Here is a 21,549-nt window from a genome sequence, read left to right as displayed (position 1 = left end):
TCAAACCGACTAGAATGATTCCTCCCCGCATCATCCCTATAGACACGGAAAGTGCACAAAAATCTCACGTTCACCTCCAATCTTGGCAGTTTCTCCCCAATACGTTGGGATTGAAGTCCAAAATGCTGTCTTTGAATCGGTGTGCTACTTCACTGAAGTATTTTGATAACTTCGAACAGTCTTGGAAGGCAGGGAACCGCTGGGCCCTGTGGGGCTGGAAATCTCCCAGTGTGTCTCCCTGCCTTAGCCTGGGCTCAGGACAAAAAAGCATGGCGGCACCAAAGGGCTGAGCCAGAGCCAAGGTCTGGAGGAGGAAGTGTGCTGGGGATGCCCCCAACTTGAACCCTAACTGGGAACCAGGGGTCCACGGTGGCTGGCCTTCCTCAGCATGTACAATAAACACCCACTGCTATATTGGGAGCATGGGTTGCTCTGTGTGTGTGTGTGTGTGTGTGTGTCTATGTATACAAGTGACAAAGTACTTGACTATTAATGGAAAGCTGTTTCAGGTAAGAAATATGTGGCCATTGGCTTCCATAAAGATCTCCAGTCTTGGAAACCTGAGGGGCAGGCCATTCTACTCTGTCCTAAAAGGGCACTATGAATGGGAGTCAACTCAAGGCAATTGAGTTGGTTTCGTGTGTGTTTGTCAAACACTTGGATCTAGGTAAGAGGAGCTCCGGTGCCCTGGTGGTTATATGTTAGGCTGCTAACAGCCAGGCCAGCACTTCAAAACCACCAGCCAGTTGGGAGAAGGATGAGGCTTTCTACTGTCCAAAAGAGTTACCGTCTCAGAAAACCCACAGGGGGCAGTTCTGCTCTGTCCCATAGGGCCACTAAGAGTTGGAATCCACTTAATGAGAGGGATATAGGTAGATTTCAATCTATTTAACAGAACCATAAGGATTAGTTAACCTAAAATTGCATAAAACCAGTCAATGTTGAAATCTTCCAATCCACAAGTATTTCTTGGGTGAAATTTGTTTTTCCCGCCTCAGACTGAGCTGGGGAATCCATCACTGAAGGGTTCCTGTGAGAATTCCGAATGGCTCTCAGGGAGTTGGGGACTCATGTCCCGCTTTGGGCTGCAGCTTGTCACATGCACTCATTAAGAGAGGCGTGGATCAGCTGAGTAGTTTTATGCTCAGCCCTCAAAGTTTATGAACTTTCAAAGGTCACAGGAGGGAATGTGAGAGGCTCCCCAGGTCAAAGTTGGAACACTCTGAGTATCAAAGTCAATAATATAGTATTTACTTATTACTAAATATAAAATCAAACCAAATTCACTGCCATTAGTCAATTCTGACTCCTAGTGACCCTACAGGACAGGATAGCATCGTCCCTGTGGGTTTCAGAGACTGTCACTAAGCGAGTGGAAAGCCTCGGCTCTCTCAGGCAGAGAAGCTGTTGGTTAGCAACCAAACCCTTAACCAGGCTTCCTGGAGGTAGAAATAAGGATTGCGTAGGTAAACGCATGGGAGAGAAGGACCCATCTTCGTCATGCAGTACTGATCTGGGACAGTCATTCCTCAAAGGGACTTGCCTGTCCAGGCCTCACAACATGCCACAGGGTGCACACAGCCACTACTTTTCCATTGTCCGCATTTGTCTTAGCGGGGACTATTTGGGGTTTCCTTCAATGGCAGGCTGCCACTTTACGTGGGTTTTGGTTTAGGCTTATTGTAGAAGAATTCCAAATAATTCACGGCCACACTGGCCCTTTCAGGACACGGAGGGCCCAGGGCGGCACTGTGTGTGCTAGAACTGATCGCTGGTGGCTGGCAAGAGCTGCGGTCCTGGTGACATCCTGGAAGAGGTATGGATACTAATGGGGAAACCAGTGAAATTTAAATAAAGTCAGGAGTGAATCGTCATGTCCCAATATTAATGTCCTAGTTTTGACAAATGAACCGTGGACATGTAAGATGTGACATCAGGGGACACGGGGTGAGGGGGTACAGGAGCCCTCTGTATCATCTTTGATACTCTTCTGGAAATCCAAAAAATAATTATTTAAGTGACTAAAAACAACCTAAGCAAAAGTTCATGACCGTCGAAGCCAAGAAAACTCTCTTAAAAGGCCGCAGCAAATAGTTCACGGTGTAGCTTCGCTGAGCGGCTCTTAGGGTGACAGGGTGCCGGGAGAGCGAGCGACCAGGGTGCTGGGACAGGACTCCAGCCCAGGCTCCTCCCCCGCGTATCCTGGCTGCCTGGACGCGCCCTGGAGGCGGAGCCCCAGGTTCGGGGCAGGAGCCGCAGCTCCATCCTGTCCACCGGACGCTGGCGGGAAGGCGGGGACCTAGGCTAAGGAGCGGCGACTGGAGGGAACCCTGCGCTCACTGCGCCTCCGAGGTGGGCAAGCTCTGACCCCCAGCAGGCCGAGCCGCTGCACCAAGCGCACGCACGCCCGCCAGGTCACCTCTGCCAGGTGGGTGCCTGCCCTGCACCCTAGGACCTGATCCCCTGGCGCAGCTGCGCGCAGCGCCCCAAGGACACAGCCGGTAACCGCGTCTGGCGAGAAGACTGCCCAAGGCCTGGTAAAGAGAGCCCTCAGTGCTGGTTCTGGGTTCCGATTCTTGGGGCGCTAAGTTTCTTTCTCCCCACCACTGCCAGAGTTGCCTTGCCCATGAAAAGCCATCACCCCTCCTTACCCCGACCTGCCGCTGGTTACTCATTGACTGCCGTCCCTCTGCCAGGGAGACCTGCCATCCCTGGTTTCCCTGGGCAGAAATGAATGAAGGGGGTCATTGGTTCGCGCTGGCTGTCAGGACGCGACAGGTGTAGCGCAAACAGAACAGCCTCGGACGGGTGGCACGAGTGGGTGTCATAGGGGATGAAGGCTGGAAGTCGCCGCATTTGGGGAAAGAAGAGGCACGAGGAAAGCAAGTGTGGTGTGCGGGCTTGAGGAGGACGTGCGTTTTCAGCCTCCCTGGAAGGAAAAGGGAACTGAGGTTGAGGACAAAGTCCGAGAAAACAGCAGGCCCCGCCCCCCACTCAGTGCGGTCCACGACCATTGCTATCGCCCTGGGGGTGCTCTGATGCTGTTTATTTTGGGAATGAACGCCTCCCTTACTTCTTTTCTTCGTTGTCCACAGCACGGAGGGAGGGTCAGGCTAGAGAGGGGGTTTTCCTGCTTGCTCAGTAGAGAAGGGATGCCCCTTTGAATTTACCTAATGCGATTAAATATTCAGTTTGGCTGAAATCTGATGTTGCAGAAATTTGAGCTGGGCTGTCGTCTCAGGTGCCCAGGCAGGCACAGGCACAATCGGGCTGTTGTTACCAGGTGTCTGGGCTGCTTCCCTCCCCCAACCACCACGAGGGAGTGGAGGCTGCAGAAGCTGAAGACAAGGCCAAGAAGACTCCAGCCTGGCTTTTTAAGGACTTATAGAAAAGAGGAAATTCCATTCCTGGGACTCTGTTAAACTTCAGAAAGAAAGCCCTAACTTTTTTTCTTGACGAACCCAATTGATCCTCTGTGCTCACTGAAATCAACGACAGAGCCCTTTGCAGTGCACTTGTTTACCTTATGAATTTATGAATTACTAACAGGCGTGTTTGTTTGTTTGTTTACTACTTTATTTCCAATTTGCTCAACTACCTCGGACTTTAGTTGTCATCTAAATGTAGGCTCTGACTGAAAAATGAGCGGTAGACTGTTTAGAATGATAACTGGGAAAGGATAGAACTGGACATTTAGAAGGGAGTTTTCCAAGTCTTTTTTATGCTGCGGCTTCACATCTTTTGAACCGAGATATAGGTTGACCACAGATAACGTTTTACAGGGTAGACTCCAGACTACTGCAATGAAGTGGATGTTGCAATAAGGTACATCACACGAAAGTTTTGTCTCCTGAATGCATGTAAAATTGTCTTCACAGTATGGTGTAAGGAACCCTACGGACACTAGTGGGGACGTGGTGAACCGCCAACTGCACAGCTCACTGTTTAGATACGCCTCGGCAGAGAGGTGAGAGACTGAGTGCTTCAAAACCACATCTATGATCACTACGAGTGGATAGTGACTTGTAGGCAGTGGTGTTGGCTTGGTAAACTATTAAATGTACACCAATAACACTGAGAAAGCATTTGAAATATTGTGAGAATCACCAGTATGTGGCACAAAGTGAGCATGTGTTATTGGGGAAATGGCCCCAACAGGCTGACTCAATGCAGAGTTGCAAAATCTTTCAATTTGTAAACAAACAAACCCAATATGTGCACACTACAATAAACCAACCCTCCCCCCAAAAAACCCAAACTGACTGCCATCCAGTTGATGCTAAGTCATAGTGACCCTAAAACAGAGTAGAACTGTCCCTATCTGTTTCCGCGATGGTAACTGGTTACAGAAGTAGAAAACCCCGTCTTTCTCTCAAAATGCAATAAAACAAAGAACAGTGAAATGAGGAATGGCTGTATTTACATTGACATTTTGTGGCCCTTTAAATGACTTTTAATTATTAATGAAAATGTCATTATGGCAAAAATTTCTCTGGGTTCAGTATCACATTCAAATGAGTTCACATTTTATTGAGCATGATAACAGCATCTACATGGGTTTGGAAAACTATAGTGTCTGTATTCAGTTTTAGAAAGTGTTTAAAAATATTTTCTGTTCCTCAGATTTGCAGACCTGTCCTTCAAGGTCAGCACTTAGAAACCACCAGCCATTAGCTACTCCTCTGGAGAAAGATGAGGCTTTCGACTCCCTTAAGGAGTTACAGGCTAAGCAACTCATGGGGCAGTTCTATTCTGCCCTGTAGGCTTGCTGCGAGTCAGCATCAACTCCATGACAGTGATTTTGGTTTGCTTTTATGGTCAGTACATTTATTGAATGTCAGTGGTGTAGGGTACTTTGTTCTGTGCTGGAGACAGGCATCGGTGGTAGTGGTGGCGGCGGGGGTAGTGGAGGGGGTGGGAGGGTGTTACCAAACCCTACTGAACTCATTACTCTCACGTCAGTGCTGACTCATAGACCCCTAGGTCAGAACAGAACGTCCTCGTGAGGTTTCCAGACTGTCAACCTCCATGGAAGCTGACTCTCACATCTCTTCTTAGAGTAGCTAATGGGTTTGAACCTCTAACCTTTGGGTTAGTAGCCATGTACTCAACCACTGTCCTTCCAGGGCTCCTGGGAGGCATAGAATCTATGTAAATTAGAGACGTTCCTGTCCTGGCATTTAGACACCAGGGCCCTCCTGGCATGGGAGACTGCTGATTACCATCCTCATCAATGACCACAGGCTGGTTTTGATGACGCCAGAAACCATCTGATGTTTAAATCATGTACTTCTTTTCGTCTTTGTCATTTGGTGTGCTGAGTATTTCAGGTAAATGACAGAGTCACCTGAGATTTAGCCTGCTGACACTGGATGTCACCCTTGTGCTGCGGAATGGAGCTGCCGAACAGGTGTGCTCTTCAGTGTTCAGGGAAGCCTTCTCAAGGGCTGGAGTTAGGCTGGCTTCTTTCCTCCACCTTAATAAGTCACCCTTCTATCACTTGGGTTGATGCTCTGATGTTTAATTTCTCATATCTAACCCTCAACACAATTAAACATTATTGTGAGGTTACAAGATATTTTCTGGAAACTGAAACCAGCCCGTGTCTTTGGTTGCATACCTGAGGAATTGACTCTGGCCAATGTAAACAGAAAAGGAATGTACTGGAAACAGATGGAGCAGTTGCCAGAACTGAGAGGAGAGTTGAATCTCTGAGGTTAGAAACTGGGCAGGGTCCCGTGTGTTGGGAGCAGAGCCAAGGTCACTCACAAGGACAGCTGGGTTAGGTAACGCTGCAGGTCACGCATGGACACTGCCTCTGGGGTCTGTGCCTTTGAATGTGAACACCCCCTCCCCCGTGAGAGACTGCTTCCTTTCTCTAAAGAACATACAGTTGTTCACTGCCTCCACATGCCAGCCGTCAGCTCACCAACTTCCAAATTGTTCTTGCAAGAGAGAGCAGTGGGTTGGCGGAGGCTGGGTCTGGTTCCTATGCTCCAGGGCTGGGGAGGAAGAATGAGGAAGACCTTTTCTGCAAGATGCGGACAGGTGGTGATTCCACATACCTGAGACCCAGGGCCACACGCTGGTCAGGACAACCAAGGTGGACATCACGCTGGTGCTTTCCCTTAGCTTCCGCCAGAAGGGAATGGAAAATACCCTCGGGCTTTATTGCTCCTGATCAGGACTGACCTGGGGGCACTTAGGATACCTTCAGACACCTGGCAATTCTTTGGTATTGATCCTTCAATCCTCTTCAATCCTCCCGTGCCATAGCAGCAAGGGCTGCTCCTTGGGAAACTCCTTCAGCAAATTAGATGGTCAACAAGTTTATTCAACTTCGAGGGAGAAGGAGAAGACAAATAGTTGACTGTAAATTAAGTCATTGGAGAATTTAGTCCTTTCTCTCACCTGTAGGGGAACATTTAACAAACACTCTTGGAACTACCTTTAGTATGCCCCAAATTCAATGACATTCTACTCCCTTCTTTGAATGCAAGACACCATCTTTCCTGCCCGAATGACTACCGAGGCGCTGGACTTAGCCTGTAAATGTTCTTGCCCTACAGCAGCAGTTCTCAACCTGTGGGTCGGGACTCCTTTCAAGGTTGAACGACCCTTTCATGGGGGTCGCTCAATTGATAACAGTAGCAAAATTACAATGATGAAGTAGCAACGAAAAAAGTAATGTTATGTTTGGGGGGGTCACCACCACATGAGGAACTGTGTTAAAGGGTGGCGGCATGAGGAAGGTTGAGAACCACTGCCTGCCAGCTTGTCCCCACACAGCAGCCAGAGGCCTCCTCTGACAGGACTCCGAGGCCTTAACGCCACGTCTAGAAAAAAGTCCAACGTTTTCAGAGAGCTGCTAGCCCCCTTAGGATCCGACCTGTGCCCGATTCTGATCTTGTCCACCTCCCCAGTCCCCAACTGACTCCTTCACTCTCCATTCGTGGCTTACTCTGTTGTGTCTAGAACACCCGACGTCAACCCCAGCCTTTGTTATGGCTCCCCTCTTCTCTCAGATCACTGCACGGAGGACTGCTGACGTCATCCCGATGTTTTGGTCATACGTCACATCCTCAGGTTCTGCTCATCCAATCCCGTGCCCGCCTTCGCCTTCGCCCCTCACCCCGCTCTGCTTTTGCTCAAGGCTGGACCCCCGCCCACATCAGATTTCCTAGAGGTTGGTTGGTTTGCTTCATGGCCCCCTCTGCTCTGTATCGAGAGGCCCATGAGAGGAAGCAGCATGCCCCACTCACCTCTGGGCACAGATCGAGCACAATAAATATTTACTCTCTGAATAACTGAACCGAGGGTTAAGTAAAGAAAGGAAATGCCTGTGTTATCGTTTCTAGCACAGATACAAAAGTTCTCCCTGCCCTGGCGTCTCAAGAGGAGCCACTGTGAGTCTGTCCACGGAGACATGCGCGTCTATTGGGGGCTCAACATGTTTCAGTGGACCTTCTAGACTTAAGACTGATGAGAAAGAAAGGCCTAGAAATTTCTTCTCAAGAATCAGCTAATGGACACTCTACGGGCAAAATTGTCTGATCCACAACTGATGGTGGGGGTGGTGCCGGGCTGAGAACTGTTTTATTGTGTGTGTGGGGTTACTACCATGAGCAGAGAGCAGGCTCTATGGCCGTCCACCACAATCGCCATATATGTACGTCTGGCATGAAAGTTTTCTTAAGCCACGCTAGGTCACATAGCAGTGGAGTAGGTTAAGTTACATCATCGTGGCTGTCCAATGATGTGGTGGTTATCCCGCATAATCACACGAATGGCGTTGAAAAGGACAAACTATTTATCGGATGCTGGTGCTATTTTGGTGACACAGTGAGCTGCTAACTGCAAGGTCAGTAGTTCAAAGCTGGCAGCTGCTCCATGGGAGAAAGGTGGGGCTTTCTACTCCTGTGAAAGATACTCACAGGGGCAGTGCTACCCTGTGCTGAGGCTTGCTATGAGTTGCCATCAACTCAATGCCTGTGAGTTTGTTTGTTTTTTGGCTTGAGTGTTGTCAGGTGTGGATGTTGACCAATTATTGACCAGTTGTTAACACACTCAGTACGATTGGACTGTCTATCGTTAAAATCATCCAAAGGAGACATCCCCCATATAACCCTGATAAATGTCCCCCACACACACACATAAGACCACCTAGCCTCGGTTCTGGATATGGTCGCCCATTTTATTCGACAGACATGTACAAACCACTCATTATGGACTAGGCATTGGCATCCATGTTTGACTGATGTGATCCTGTAAGCAACCCGTGAAATAGAGATTACTGGTAGCCACATTTAGCTGACAAGGAAACAGAGGGATTGAGAAGTTGTGGAGCTCGGGCAAAATCATGTAGCTTCTGAATGGAAGGGCCAGGCCATTAGATGGGTGGTGTGTGCCTGCAGAGCCCTCCTTCTTCCTAGACAGTCTCTTGCAGAAATCCCCTGTGTGGTGCAGGGCACAGCAGAGTGGTTGCACCCGATGGCAAGAGAGCCAAGCCCTTTCTGCCTAGTGCCTCTACACCCTGGTGGGAACTCTGTGTATAAAGCTCTCATCCAGGAAATAAGTACTCTTGGCAAGAAGCCACTTGTAAGCTGCCTTCAATCCATTCTGGATTAAAACCAATGACATTCTTTTCTCACTTTAATTACCTGCTTAGGTTTTATTTTGAAATTTTATCTGCCTAATCTACTTCTGGCTGAAATAAAATGCTAAAATAGATTCTCCCCAGGATGGTATTGCCATATGGCAATGTGGACTTTGCTGGCTTGCGCTCACTTGAACTTCTTTAGACAAATCAAGGATGATGGGCACAAAAATTTTCTGGACTAACAAAAGAAATGGAACTTAAAGTCACATAGAGAATTGGATATAAGGCTCAGGAAAGAATTAGTCAGGAGCTACCTCTCCTGTTATGGGATACTCGTCTGCTGTGGTGGCTAAGCTAATAGAACAGCAACAACAGTAGTGGCAGCTGGTGCCTTTCCAGTACCTTTTACAACCAGATATTTTTTATAACCCAAAAGGTCAGTGGTTCAAGTCCATCAGCCACCACCTGGGAGAACTCTCTGGCAGTCTGCTTCTCTGAAGAAGGGGAAACCCAATGGGGCAGTTAGGCGTCAACTCGGTGGAAGGGGCTGGAGTTTCTGTATTCCAGTTTCACAGCGTTCGTGTCATTAACCCCATTGTACTGATATGGCAGTTGAGCCTAAAATTCTCTCTAACTTGTCTAAGGTGGGCTGATCAAAGAGCACACTAAGGATGAACGATCCCTAGTATGTATCTGAACGTCACCTGATTTACTTATGAGGTGGTGGAGGTGGGCTATTTTGAGAAAAATCAATGATTACAGAGCAGAACCCCTTAATAGTAAGAATAAAAGGCACGTAGGAGTGGATGTTTTGGCATCTGTAATGAGGCCCAATGAGATTCTCAAATTATATAAGAGTGGGATTCATTCTAAAGAGCAAGTGATTTCTGCGATATGTTGAGTTGATAACCACAAGGTTGGAAACCAAGAGCCCCTCTGCTTGGAGGTGAGACGAGGCTATTTACACCCATAAAGATTTCAAGCCTTAGAACCCCACAGGGACTGTTCCACTCTGCCCTGCAGGGCCGCCATGAGTCCGAACTGATGCCATGGTAGTGTTTTATTTGCTAGTGTTCACGATGAAGCAAATTCAAATGAAAATAGAGGCAGAAAGCAAGTAAATGGGACAGTTGAACAGGAGAAATAGGCAACTCAGATCAGACTGAGGGCTGCTTTCCCTCAGTGCCTACTCCTAACCCAGGCACTTCAAAGCTCAGGGACCTGCCAACCTTTCATGTAAAGGACCAGATAGTAAATATTATCGATTTTGTGAATCCATACTTCCTTATAACTACTGGGACACCACTTGACTACTGTAGCTCACAAGCAGCCCTAGACAGTATGGAAACTCATGGACTTGCTGATGTTGGAATAAAACTTTATTTGTGACTACTGAAACTTGAAGGATATACTATTCTCATGAAGGAGCCCTGATGGTGTTGGAGGCACACTTTGGGCTGCTAACTGCAAGGTCAGCAGTTCAAAGCTACCAGCCACTCTGAGGGAGAAAGATGGTGCTTTCTACTCCGGTAAAGAGTTACAGACTCTGAATCTCACAGGGGCAGTTCTACCCTGTCCTACAGAGTCTCTGTGAGTTAGCATCAACTCGATGGCAGTGTGTATTATTTTCACGTGTTGTGCGATGCTATTATTACTCTGATCTGTTAAAAAAAGTAAAATCCATTTTTAGCTCGTGGGTGCTACAAACAGGTAAAAGGGCAGATTGGGCTCACAGGCAGACGTTTGCTGGCCTTGACTCTGATCTGGTCACGGTGAGCCAGAACTGACTCCTGAGAACGGAACTGGTTCATCCTACCTCAAAGGGTAGAAAAAGAGGATCGTCCTCAACAAGATGGATTGACACAGATGGATGGATGGATTGACACAGAGGCTGCAACAATGGACTCAAGCAAGAATAACTGTGAGGATGGAGCAGAACCAGGTCAGGTTTTCTTTCTTTGTGCACAGGGTCTCTGTGAGTTGGAGGGGACTTTTTGGCATCTAACAACAACAGTCACCTGGAAGGAGTCCTAGTACAATAGTTAACGGAAAGGTCGATGGTTAGGGTACTCCAGCAGCTCAAATAGAGGAAAGACCTGATGATCCGCTTCTGTCGAGAGGTCAGCTTGGAAAACCTGATGAGGCAATTCGCCTCCGTGCCATGGGGCTGCCGAGTAGTAATCAAATCAGTACAACCCCATCTCACAACAATGGCGACCCTCTCTGGTTTGCAAACCTATTGCTATTGTCTCTGTGGTTGTTTGACTTCAAGTGTTTAGATGCAGTTTGACATCAAGAGGAGAAGTCAGAGGATTGGTCCCAGAATTCCTTTCCCTCCGTTTGTGCAAGGCGCCCGCTTGCAGCATTGGGTGGCCAAACCAACTCTGCGCACAAGAAATAGACATTGGAGCTGCGGTCTGAGAGGGCGTATAATATGAAGGAAAATTCTTGGCGTGCGCTGTCCCTTTCATTCAAACTCACAGGATAAATGCAGGGTTTGGGGGTATCCCCGGAAGCGATCTTGGTTCAAAGTGGAAGTTCTTTGTGTGGTTACCCAGGACAGGTCCTTGCCAGGGCATACAGGCTTTGGTTGCTGGTGCTCTTGCCCTTGAGGGAAATCACCCTTCCCTTTGATGGAAACAACCCTGAATCTGGGGTCAGAGAGACCATGGTTTAAATTTCATTTCGGTTGATTTCGCTGTGCTCTTGGGTCAACTGACTGGGCTTCTTTCTCGGTGAGGCAGGATAAAGAATCCTCTCTCACAGGGATTTTTGTTCTTTTTCATTTCTAGCTCTTCATTGCTTATTAAAGAAAGTTTCAAGCAAAAAGCGATGAGGGTCATTTAATGAACCCCGTGGGGCCCATCATCCTGCTTCACCAATGAGCCACATCTCGTCACACTCATTCACCGACCTCCCTTTCCCTTCCGACGACAGTATTTGAAAGCCAATCTGAATGGAATATAATCTCACTAGCTAATATTTCGGTGTGTATCACTAACAGATAAGATCTTTACAACACTGTCCCATCATTCCATTACCACATGTAACAGAATTACAGTAAATCTCTATAATACTCTCCAATATTTCGGTGGTCCTCTGGTTGCCCCAGTTGTTTCAAAAATGCCTCGATGTGGTTGGTTGGTTTGCATCAGATACCAAACAAGATTGAGAGCTTGCCTTTGGTCATGTGCCATAAATCTCTTACCAAACAAATAAAACAAACAAACCATTTGACTTGATTCAGAAACACACCCTGTAGGACAGGGTAGACCTTTCCCTTTGGAAGCATATGGTTTCCACAGCTGTAACCTTTTCAAAATAGTTTTAGGGGAATATACTTCACAGAACATGCAATGTAATTATGCAGTCCTAAGAGGGGTGTGCCATCATCATCACAATCAATTTCAGAACATTTTCTTCTCTTACCCATTGTTGTTGACTCTCCATTCCCCCAATCCTCCCCTGCCATGCCCTCAGGTAATTAGTAATCCAGTGTCTGTCTCTCTAGATTTACCTATCCTGGATTTCATAGACAGAAAATCATACAAAATACAAACACAAAGCAAGCAAACCCAACATCAACACCTAGTTGAAATATAGAAAGACCTCATATCTAAAAGAAAGCAGACAATATTAAAAGTGAAAATCATTTTAAAATGGGTCAAAAGGAAGATCAAATGACAAGCCATTACATTTTAACCCAACTACTGCCCTATTTGATTTTACAATACTCTCTATCTGATAGGAAGGCTATTCACATCTCTGGACTGTGGTCAGAGGGGATTCACAGAAGGCTTGATCCATGTGTAGACCCTGCAAATGGATTTTGGGCTTCCACTGCCATTCAGGGCCTTTTTCAAACCAGGTGTTTACGATTTAAGCACTGATACCATTCCCTTCTTCAGATTTGGATTTTATTATTTACAATCCATGGATCACACAAGCTCGTGTGCTTCTTCCATATGGATTTGGTTGCCCCTCCATTTGGATGGCTGTTTGTTTGAAGACAAGCCTTTAAGACCCCAGATGCTAGTCTTACTAAAAACCCAAGATCATCTGATTTCTTCACCACACTTTGCTATAGCACCTATATCTTCAGGGATCTCTTCATGAGAGTGAGTATAGAGTAGGCTCCTGTCCTAAGACCTAACTGTTCTTAGTTCTGGCTATAATTAAATGTAAGTCCCAAATCTATTCATGGGGTTATGTAAACCATATGTCTCTGGCTCACTTTAGAGACATCATTATCATTATATGATAGAGAACATTATAGGTCATTCAATCATAGTGTCATTAATTTAACCAATGTTACAGAATTTAAAACACTGTTGAGAAAAGGTGATTATACAAGTATAGGCTTTCTTCAAACCGCAATACATGAATTGTTGACTTGTACAAATTAAACTCTTAAGGAGCTGGGCACTATGTACACAAGCAACAGGGTTGGTGAATAGGGGTTGGTGATAGATCCAAATGTTCAATCACACTCATTCACAAAGCAGAACCATGCCAACCAGATGACTACTTGAGAAAGCAAGTATGACATGAAAATAGTAAATATATGTTATCCTGGGCTACCTTTCAATTGTATCAAGCTTATTTGTACATATGTTGCCATCATTATTTTCTAAAAATTTACATTCTATTTGAGCCCTTGGTATCAACTCCTCTTTTTTGCTTCAATCTCCCTCTCCCACCCTTGTGACCCCTTGATAAATTATGATTATTTTCCTATCTTATACCAACCACTGTCTCCCTTCCCCCATGATTTCTATTGTTCATCCCCCTGGTGTGGGGGTATGTGTAGTTATGTGTTGATCATTGTGATTGGTTCCCCCTTCCTCCCCTCTTCTCCCCACCTTCCCAGTACCCTCCTGGTATTGCGACTCCCGTTGCTGTTCCTAGATTCCATGTGTTATGAGCTCTTAGCTGTACTTGTGCACTTGTTCTGGTCTAGGCCACAGTGAAAGGCTGGACTGGGGTCATGATAGTGGGGGTGAGGAAACCTCAAGGAACCAGAGGAATATTGTGTGCTTCATCGGTGCTATGCTGTGCCCTGGTCAACCCATTCCTTCCTTGTGACCCTTCTGTAAGGGAATGTCCCATCGTCTACAGTTGGGTTTTCGGTCTCTGCTCTGATCCCCCTCGTTTCCAACAATATAGTGTTTTGGGTTTGTTTGTTTGTTTGTTTGTTTTGGGGTCTTCTGATGCCTGTTATCGATCCCACTGACACCTCATGATCACACAGGCTAGTGTGCTTCTTCCATGTGGGCTTGTTGCTTCTCTGCTAGATGGTCACTTATTTAACTTCAAACCATTAGGACCCCAGATGCTATGTCTTTTGATAGCTGGTGTGCTAGCCCAGGTAGACTAGAGAAACAAATTCATAGATACGCATATGTATATAAGAAAGAGGTTTATAGACAAGAGCAATTGAATATTGAGAAAATGTCCCAGCCCAGTCCAGATCAAGTCCATAAGTCCAATATTAGCCTATATGTCCGATACCAATCTATAAAGTCCTCTTCAGACTCACAAAACACCTGCAATGATGCCAAATGCAGGAGAATCACAGGCCCGTGGGTTGGAAGTCTCGTGGATCCAGTGGTGTTGTAAGCATCTCAGCATTGACAGGGGTCTCCACGTAGCTTCTCTGGCTTGAGAGGTCTGGTTGCATCAGGGTAGGTCCATGTGGATTCTCCAGCTCCCAGAGCGTAGCGCCACTGGTCTTGTCAGTAGAGCATCTCCAAGAGGGTGAGCAGAGAGAGAGAGGTGTCTCCTGTCTCCAAGGAGGAAAATACAGGACTTCCCAGAATTCTCAGGAGTAGGCCACGCCTACACCGAGGCCCCATTGGCTATGATCTGATTGACAGACTAGACTCTACTCTTCACTCTTAATCCTCTCAAGTCCCAAATTGACACCAGATTACGTAATTACCACAGCCGGGTACCATCTGCTTTCTTCACTACATTTGGTTGTGCACCATTTTGTCTCCAGTGATCATGCCAGGAGGGTGAACATCACAGAATGACAGGTTGTTAGAACAAAATGTTCTTGCATTGAGGAAAGGCTTGAGCAGAGGCCCAAACTCCATCCCCTACCTCAGTGTATTGCCATATAGATATAAGTACATAGGGCAATACCTCTATTTTTGTGATTTACTTTACTTACAAATATACACACCTATGTTTATACCTCTGTCTGTAGCTTTGCTTCCTAGGTCTTTCCTGTTTCCTTTTACCTTCCTCCTACCCCGCCATCACACTCAGCCTTCTTCTGCCTCTTAGTACTTCCTCTCCGCTAGATTGCTGTTGCTTTAACTCTTTATGGAAGTAGAAAGCCTCATTTACTCCAGCAGAGTGATTGTTGGTCTCTGGGACTGCAGACCTTGTCCATGGCAGCCCAGCACTTACCGGCCAGGTTACATCACATAAAAACTCATGGCCAAAGAAACCAGTGCTCCCTAACTGATTTATGTTTTCCTGAAGCCAGGATTTGACCTCTCCACAATGGCAACAGTCACAGTGACCACAGAAGTTGCCCCAAGGACCAGGACCAAAGAGAACTCTGCCTTGTATGAGTCCACATCGGCTCGCATCATTGAAGAGACCGAGTATGTGAAAAAGGTACGTGGGTGATGGCGAGATCATGCAGTGTTGTTTGACTGGCAGAGGCGAGTTCCCCTGTGGATCGGTGTGCTCAGTTTCCCTGTGACTCACACTTGAGAAAGGATGTTCTTTGTAGCTGAAGTTGGGGTGCCTGTTTATCAGTTCTCTTGAGGTCATGAAACCCCACGCGCTTCATCTTACACATGGAGTAAGAGGATGTTTTTCACTCAGTAAAATTGAAAACTCAGCCAGGAGGGTTGAGAACACCTATAAGCACTGAATTCACCCCGCTCTGTTCACCACCGGGTCGCCTGCTATTTTACAGCCTCTCCCAGTTGTCTCGTGTGCTTGGTACTGTGTTCCTGAGTAGATGCTTGTGCTCCTGCTGCGTTTGTGTCTCTTGTTACCATGTTCCTTTTCACAGTTCAGGGAAGGCCGTGCCATTGAGTAGATATGGGCAGGCTACTTGATTTTAAAATGTGAAATCTTGTGAGAATCCAAGATGGTAATAGCTGACCAAATTCTATGTTCTCTTCATTGTTTTTTAAGACAGATGGAAAAATTCTGGCATGGCAATTGGTAACTTGTCTAGATTAATCAATGAATTCATCTGCCAGTGTCTTGCATTTCTCTAGGTTACCAAGACATGGAACCAACCTTTTACACATACATTTGTATCATCCCCTCTTAGTAATTATTCTGTTGCAATTACTAAATAGCAGTTCATTTTTACTAATTAGTTATAGTAGTTCTGCTGCAGTCGTTAGTAGGTAGTAATTATTTTGAAGTAATTACTAGATAGCAATTGTTTTATATTAATTACTAAATAAGTGCTAAATTATTACATTGAAAAAGAATGAAATGCTATTATATATTAGTTAATCAGGAATAATCATTTGTGGTTACATTTCAAAACTCACAATCTCAGACTCACTGCTATGAGTCAATCCCACCTCATAGCTGCCCTGTGGGACAAGGTGACACTGCCTTTGAGTGCCTGAGACTGTGGCTGTTTACTGGAGAAGAAAGCCCCATCTTTCTCCCATGGAGCAGATGATGGTTTCAAACTATGGACCTTGCAGATCATAGCCCAACCTGTAAGCCCTATGCCTCCAGGGCTCCTTATGGCTATATTTTGTAGTATAATATTAATTTATCCTATTTTAGGTTTGACCAAGAAAGAATTGTAAAGACCAGATGCTTATTTTGTGTGTGTGATCTAAACAGTATTAGTCTAAATGGAAATTAGCTTGAAGGTTACTGAAACTTGAAGGTTAGTATAAAGTGATTACTTTCCAGATAGATCAAACAATAGTTAGTAGAAGAAAAAACATTTTGCTATTACACGTCTTTGAAAAATTTCCCCCCCTCTAGATTCGAACTACTCTGGAAAAGGTCCGAAATCAAATGTTTAAAGATGAAGCGGGACCTAGCAATGCAAATAACGTAAGAGATGCAAAGGTAATGCACGCATATACCTCTACCGCTTTCATTTCTTCGGAAAGAAACTTAAAATGGCATAGATATTCTTTAACTTGGGGGAGGGGGCAGCTATCAATGATTATCTCAAGCTTTAGATAATGAGCACCGAAATATGCTAGAAGTAGCTAAAGATGTTCATGGCTGAATGTATGGAATGTTTCATCACAAGAGGAGACCGTTATGTGAGTAAATGTGAGTAGAAAAGAGAGGACATTTTCTCTGAGGATTGTGGGTTAGAGTTTTCAGTGTTTCGATTTGTGGAAGGAGAATCAGAACAGGAGGCTGTGCAGAGTAGCCTGTGAGGTGGGAGGAAAAATAGGAGAGAGTGGAATCTCAGCAGGCAAGTGACGGAAAGGTTTCTGAAAGGTGGGAGGGACCACTCTATCACATGTAATGGTATTCATGGGCCAAGCAAATTGAGGACTGAGACTCGACCATTGGGTAGAGTCAAGTAGAGGATGTTGGTGGCCAGGTTGACAGCAGATTCTTAGGAGTTGAGATGGCATGTGTTTCCAGTGCATCTGACCCCGGTAGCTGTATCCATGGAAGATCATCATATTCCCTTAGTATCCAATATTGTCTTCCTCCCCATCAGTATGATGGCACTGCCCTGTAGGGATTCAGCAATAATGATCTAAGGCCTTGCTACTCAGAGTGGGGTCTACAGCTCCAAAAGCATCCCATCACCAAGGGGTTGTTGCCGTGCACCATTTGGTACCTTCCCCTCCAGCTGCTGATTCGGAATCTGCATTGTAGTTGGATTGACCGCAACACCCAGGTCTGGTATCTCTGATTGGAAATTTGATATGAGGTGATTCCAATGCAACATCATTGTAATTGAGTCCATGGAAATGACTGGTTTTGCTTTGGAAACAGGGCTTAATCCTATCTTTGAAGTTATAGGGAATGCTATGGTTGTAATACAACAATGAGTTGATTTCTAAGAACTATAACCAAACTGATCACCATTGAGTTGATACTGACTCATAGTGAACTTACAGGATTATGTAGAATTGCCCCATAGGGTGTGAAAGGCTGTAGTATTTTTTAATCTTTCTATTGTGAATTGGGGGGAGGTACACAGAGAAGTTCAACCACTTTACATTGAGCAATTTATACACATTTTGTTTCATCTCATTCATTGCCATATCCTCCGTAGAACATCACTTATCTCACTTCCTCCTTGAGTTTCCTGTTTCTATTCCTCCTTCTTTTCTAACACTTTTGAACTTCGTTCTTGGGTAAATGTTGCCCTTTGATCTCAAATGGTTGATCAGTCTACAGCAGCGGTTCTCAACCTGTGGGTCATGACCCCTGTGGGGGTTGAACGAGCCTTTCACAGGGGTCCTTCGATTCACAGCAGTAGCAAAATTACAGTTACCAAGTAGTAATGAAAATAATGTTATGGTTGGGGTCACCCCAACATGAGGAGCTGTATTAAAGGGGTGTGGCATTAGGAAGGTTGAGAACTATCATCTACAATGTAAGTACTTCCTTACTGTTATTATTCCCCCATTGACCTGCTACTCTTTGGATGAAAATTGAGCTACAGAGAGAGTTCAGTTGTAGACCTGAAAGGTGTTTAAGGGGAACAGTCTTAGAGGTTCCACCAGCCGTTATCTGACCAGTAAGTAAGCTTGATCTCTTTCATTATTATGAGCTTTGTTCCATCTTTTCCTCACATTCTTTCTAGGATCTTCTAATGTAATCCTTTTCAGAGCCGTCAGTGCTGGTAGCTAGACACCATCTAGCTCTTCTGGTCTCAGGCCATGGGGACTGATGTTGACATGGCCCACTGAGCTCAGTGCTCTCATGTGCTTTGGATTTTTATTCCTCTTCTTTCCGCCACGCAGTGAAAGGCCAATAGTTAAACCTATAAACCTTTAGGGAACCAGACACATCTTTCTTCCTTGTATTGACTGGTGGGTTCAAGCCATAAATCTTTTTTTTTTGGTTAGCTGTGGTGCCACTAAAACTTCTTTGTGTAAGACAGGGCAACCATTATTGTTGTCAAGGTTTGTAGAGGAAAGGTCTATTATTTTCATGTTTGTTCATTTCAGCGCTGTCAAAATGGCTCTGGCTCTGAAGTGGGCCCCTCTGGTGTGAACACGTTGGATCGACTCATGGAAAGGATGAGAGGAAAAGAGCTACAGCTCCTAGAAATGAACAGAGAGAATGAAGTATTGAAAATCAAGGTAGGCACATAAGAGACATTTTCAATCTTGCACGTTGAGCTTTTGAGTCAATAGGATCAATTGTTAGCGCTCACGGATCTGAAAAGTAGAGGGCGTCTACACCCACACCCCCCACACACCCACACACACTCACACACACCCACATACTCACACTCACACACACACTCTCACGCACCCACATACACTCACACAACCACACACTCACACCCACCCACACACTCTCTCACACACACACACTCACACAACCACACACTTACACCCACCCACCCACCCACACACACACACTCACACACACACACACACACACACATATTCACACAGATCCACACAAATGTCCTGCTCTCTAGAGAAGCATGTTTACATTGTAGCTGTTTGCAGTTCACTGTTTTATTTTGGGGGCTACCTTTTCGTCTCAGAAATCATAGAAGTGTTCCCATATTGAATGAATAGAAATTGTAGCCTTCATCGTCGGAGATCCCCCACTTGTTTCCCGAACCTCCTGTGGCTGCGCAGTCTCCCTTTGCCCCCCCATCCCCTGTGTGTGTTGCATGCAATATTGCAGTGAAAATCTTGGTAGGGAAATCTTGACGGTCGTCCTGGGCTAGTTCCTCAGGTTAAACCCTTGAAAGATTCATGACATGGTAGCTTTGCTTTTCTTGTTCCTCCAGCTTTGTCTCACTTCTCTTCTTGGGACATTCTTCCTTTAGCATGGCTGTAACCATTCACATTTTCAGAGAAGTGAGCCAAGTTGGCAGGGCATCGTCGAGCTCTTCGAAGGGTATTGTCTATCACTGGAGGGCATGGTACCTGTGGACTCTGCCCTGGCCTGGCAGGGACAAATCTCCCTGCCACCAAATGCAGTTTTTCTCCTATTTGTCATTTCTGATGGTGCCATTCAGACAGGTACACCCTCAGTGGGTTTCATTGCCCATCAAACGCTTCTACCTGTAACCCTTTCAATCATTAACATAAAAATCCTTATAAAATCACATTTCCCCCTCTTCCCTAGCTGGAAGCATCCAGAGAAGCTGGGGCAGCAGCTCTGAGAAATGTGGCACAGAGATTATTTGAAAACTACCAGCGGCAGTCTGAAGACGTCAGAAAAGGGCATGAGGACCACAGACACTCTCTGCAGGTACTGAGCTCGCAGCTGGTCTGTGGAAAACGCAAGTCCCTATTCCTTCACGGCCTTCTTTTCAGAGGCGGGAGATGGGTGACAGGTCACCTTGGACTCCTCCAAAAACCAAAAAACCCAACTCAATTACACGCAGTCAGTGCCAACTCACAGTGACCCCATGAATTCCCAAGACTAACTCTTTACAGGAAAAGAACACCCAGTCTTTCTCCCAAAGAGTGGCTGGTGCCTTTGAACTGCTGACCGTGCTGTTAGCAGCCCAATGCATAATCACTACACCACCGAGCCAACTGGTCTCACTAACTCAGTGTTGAGATGTAGTTAAGCTGTGAAGTGATAGACTCCTATACACCTTGAGCCTCTGCGGAGCACCAAGGTAGGATGGAGGCAGTGCCACCGTGTGGATGTCAGGACTGGCCTCAGCAAAATTGGTGACTTCTCTTCTGATGCAACCTCTGACTAATTAGATGATCCAGACTCTGCATTTGGATTTTCTTAGTCCAACCTGTGATATGTAGCTGACACATCCTTGCTTGCTGAAAGTCAGCAGGACTTGAAGCACTTGCTGATGAAGAGCAAGGATTAGGGCCTTCAATATGAATTGAGACTCAATGTAGAGAATACCAAAATCCTCACAACTAGACCAGTAGGTAACATCATGATAAATGGAGAAAAGATTGAAGTCGAGAATTTTGTCTTGCTTTAATCCGCAATCAATGCTCATGGAAACAGCAGTCAAGATGTAAACGATGAGTTCCACTCGTTCATCTGCTCCACAAGACCTCTTTAGAGTACTGCTCTTTGGAAAAGCAAGGATGTTACTTTGAGAACTATGGTGTGCCTGACACAAGCCAGGGTATTTTCAATCGCCTCATATGCATGAAAAAGTTGGACATTGAAGATGGACTAATGCATCCATTTGAATTGTGGTCCTTGCAAAGAATATTGAAAGTAACAGGGACTGCTAAATGGACAAATTGATCTGTCTTGGAACAAGTATGGACAGAGTGCTCCTTAGAGGCAAGGATGGCAAGATGTTGTCATACTTATTTTGGACGTAATGTCAGGAGAGACCAGTCCCTGGAGAGGGACATCATGGAGTGCTCCTTAGAGGCAAGGATGGCAAGATTTTGTCACACTTATTTTGGACGTAATGTCAGGAGAGACCAGTCCCTGGAGAGGGACATCATGCTTGGTATAGTGGAAGGGCACTGGACAAGAGGAAGGCCCTCGTCGAACGAGGTGGATTGACACAGTGGCTATGGCAATGGGCTCAGGTACAGGAACAATGGGAAGGGTGGCACAGAACCAGGCAGTGTTTAGTTCTGTGGGCATAGAGTCGCTATGGGTCAAAACCAAGTCAGTGGCACCTAACAATGTAATAACAAGAATGATAAGATCTTATTCTGAGTTTTTTGAGAAAGTGAGCCAACGCTTTTTTTTTTAAACATTTTATTAGGGGCTCATACAACTGTTATCCCAATCCATACACACATCAATTGTGTAAAGCGCATTTGTACATCGTT

At 45.7% G+C, this 21,549-nt stretch overlaps 1 protein-coding gene across 5 annotated transcripts in view; it reads left to right on the top strand.

Moving 5' to 3' along the window:
- The first annotated feature begins 2,343 nt into the window (after nt 1-2,343).
- CCDC68 (coiled-coil domain containing 68) overlaps nt 2,344-21,549 on the top strand; it is a 48,281-nt gene continuing 29,075 nt past the window's right edge. The window contains exons 1-6 of one of the 5 annotated variants that reach the window (XM_045296283.1): nt 2,344-2,428; nt 3,879-3,967; nt 15,096-15,229; nt 16,586-16,672; nt 18,754-18,888; nt 19,898-20,023. In XM_045296283.1, coding sequence (XP_045152218.1) covers nt 15,113-15,229; nt 16,586-16,672; nt 18,754-18,888; nt 19,898-20,023 — 465 coding nt within the window. In that variant the 5' untranslated portion in view covers nt 2,344-2,428; nt 3,879-3,967; nt 15,096-15,112. Of the gene's footprint in view, nt 2,429-3,878; nt 3,968-15,091; nt 15,230-16,585; nt 16,673-18,753; nt 18,889-19,897; nt 20,024-21,549 lie in introns of all 5 variants that reach the window. The other 4 variants (XM_045296282.1, XM_045296285.1, XM_004703111.2 and 1 more) reach the window with 4 other exon arrangements.

The sequence above is a fragment of the Echinops telfairi genome, unplaced genomic scaffold, assembly GCF_000313985.2.
Source record: "Echinops telfairi isolate 266 unplaced genomic scaffold, ASM31398v2 ScPeMD7_7400;HRSCAF=8409, whole genome shotgun sequence".
Classification (NCBI taxonomy): Eukaryota; Metazoa; Chordata; class Mammalia; order Afrosoricida; family Tenrecidae; genus Echinops; species Echinops telfairi.
The sequence above is the reverse complement of the archived record's forward strand: the minus strand, read 5'-3'. Positions and strand labels throughout refer to the sequence as shown.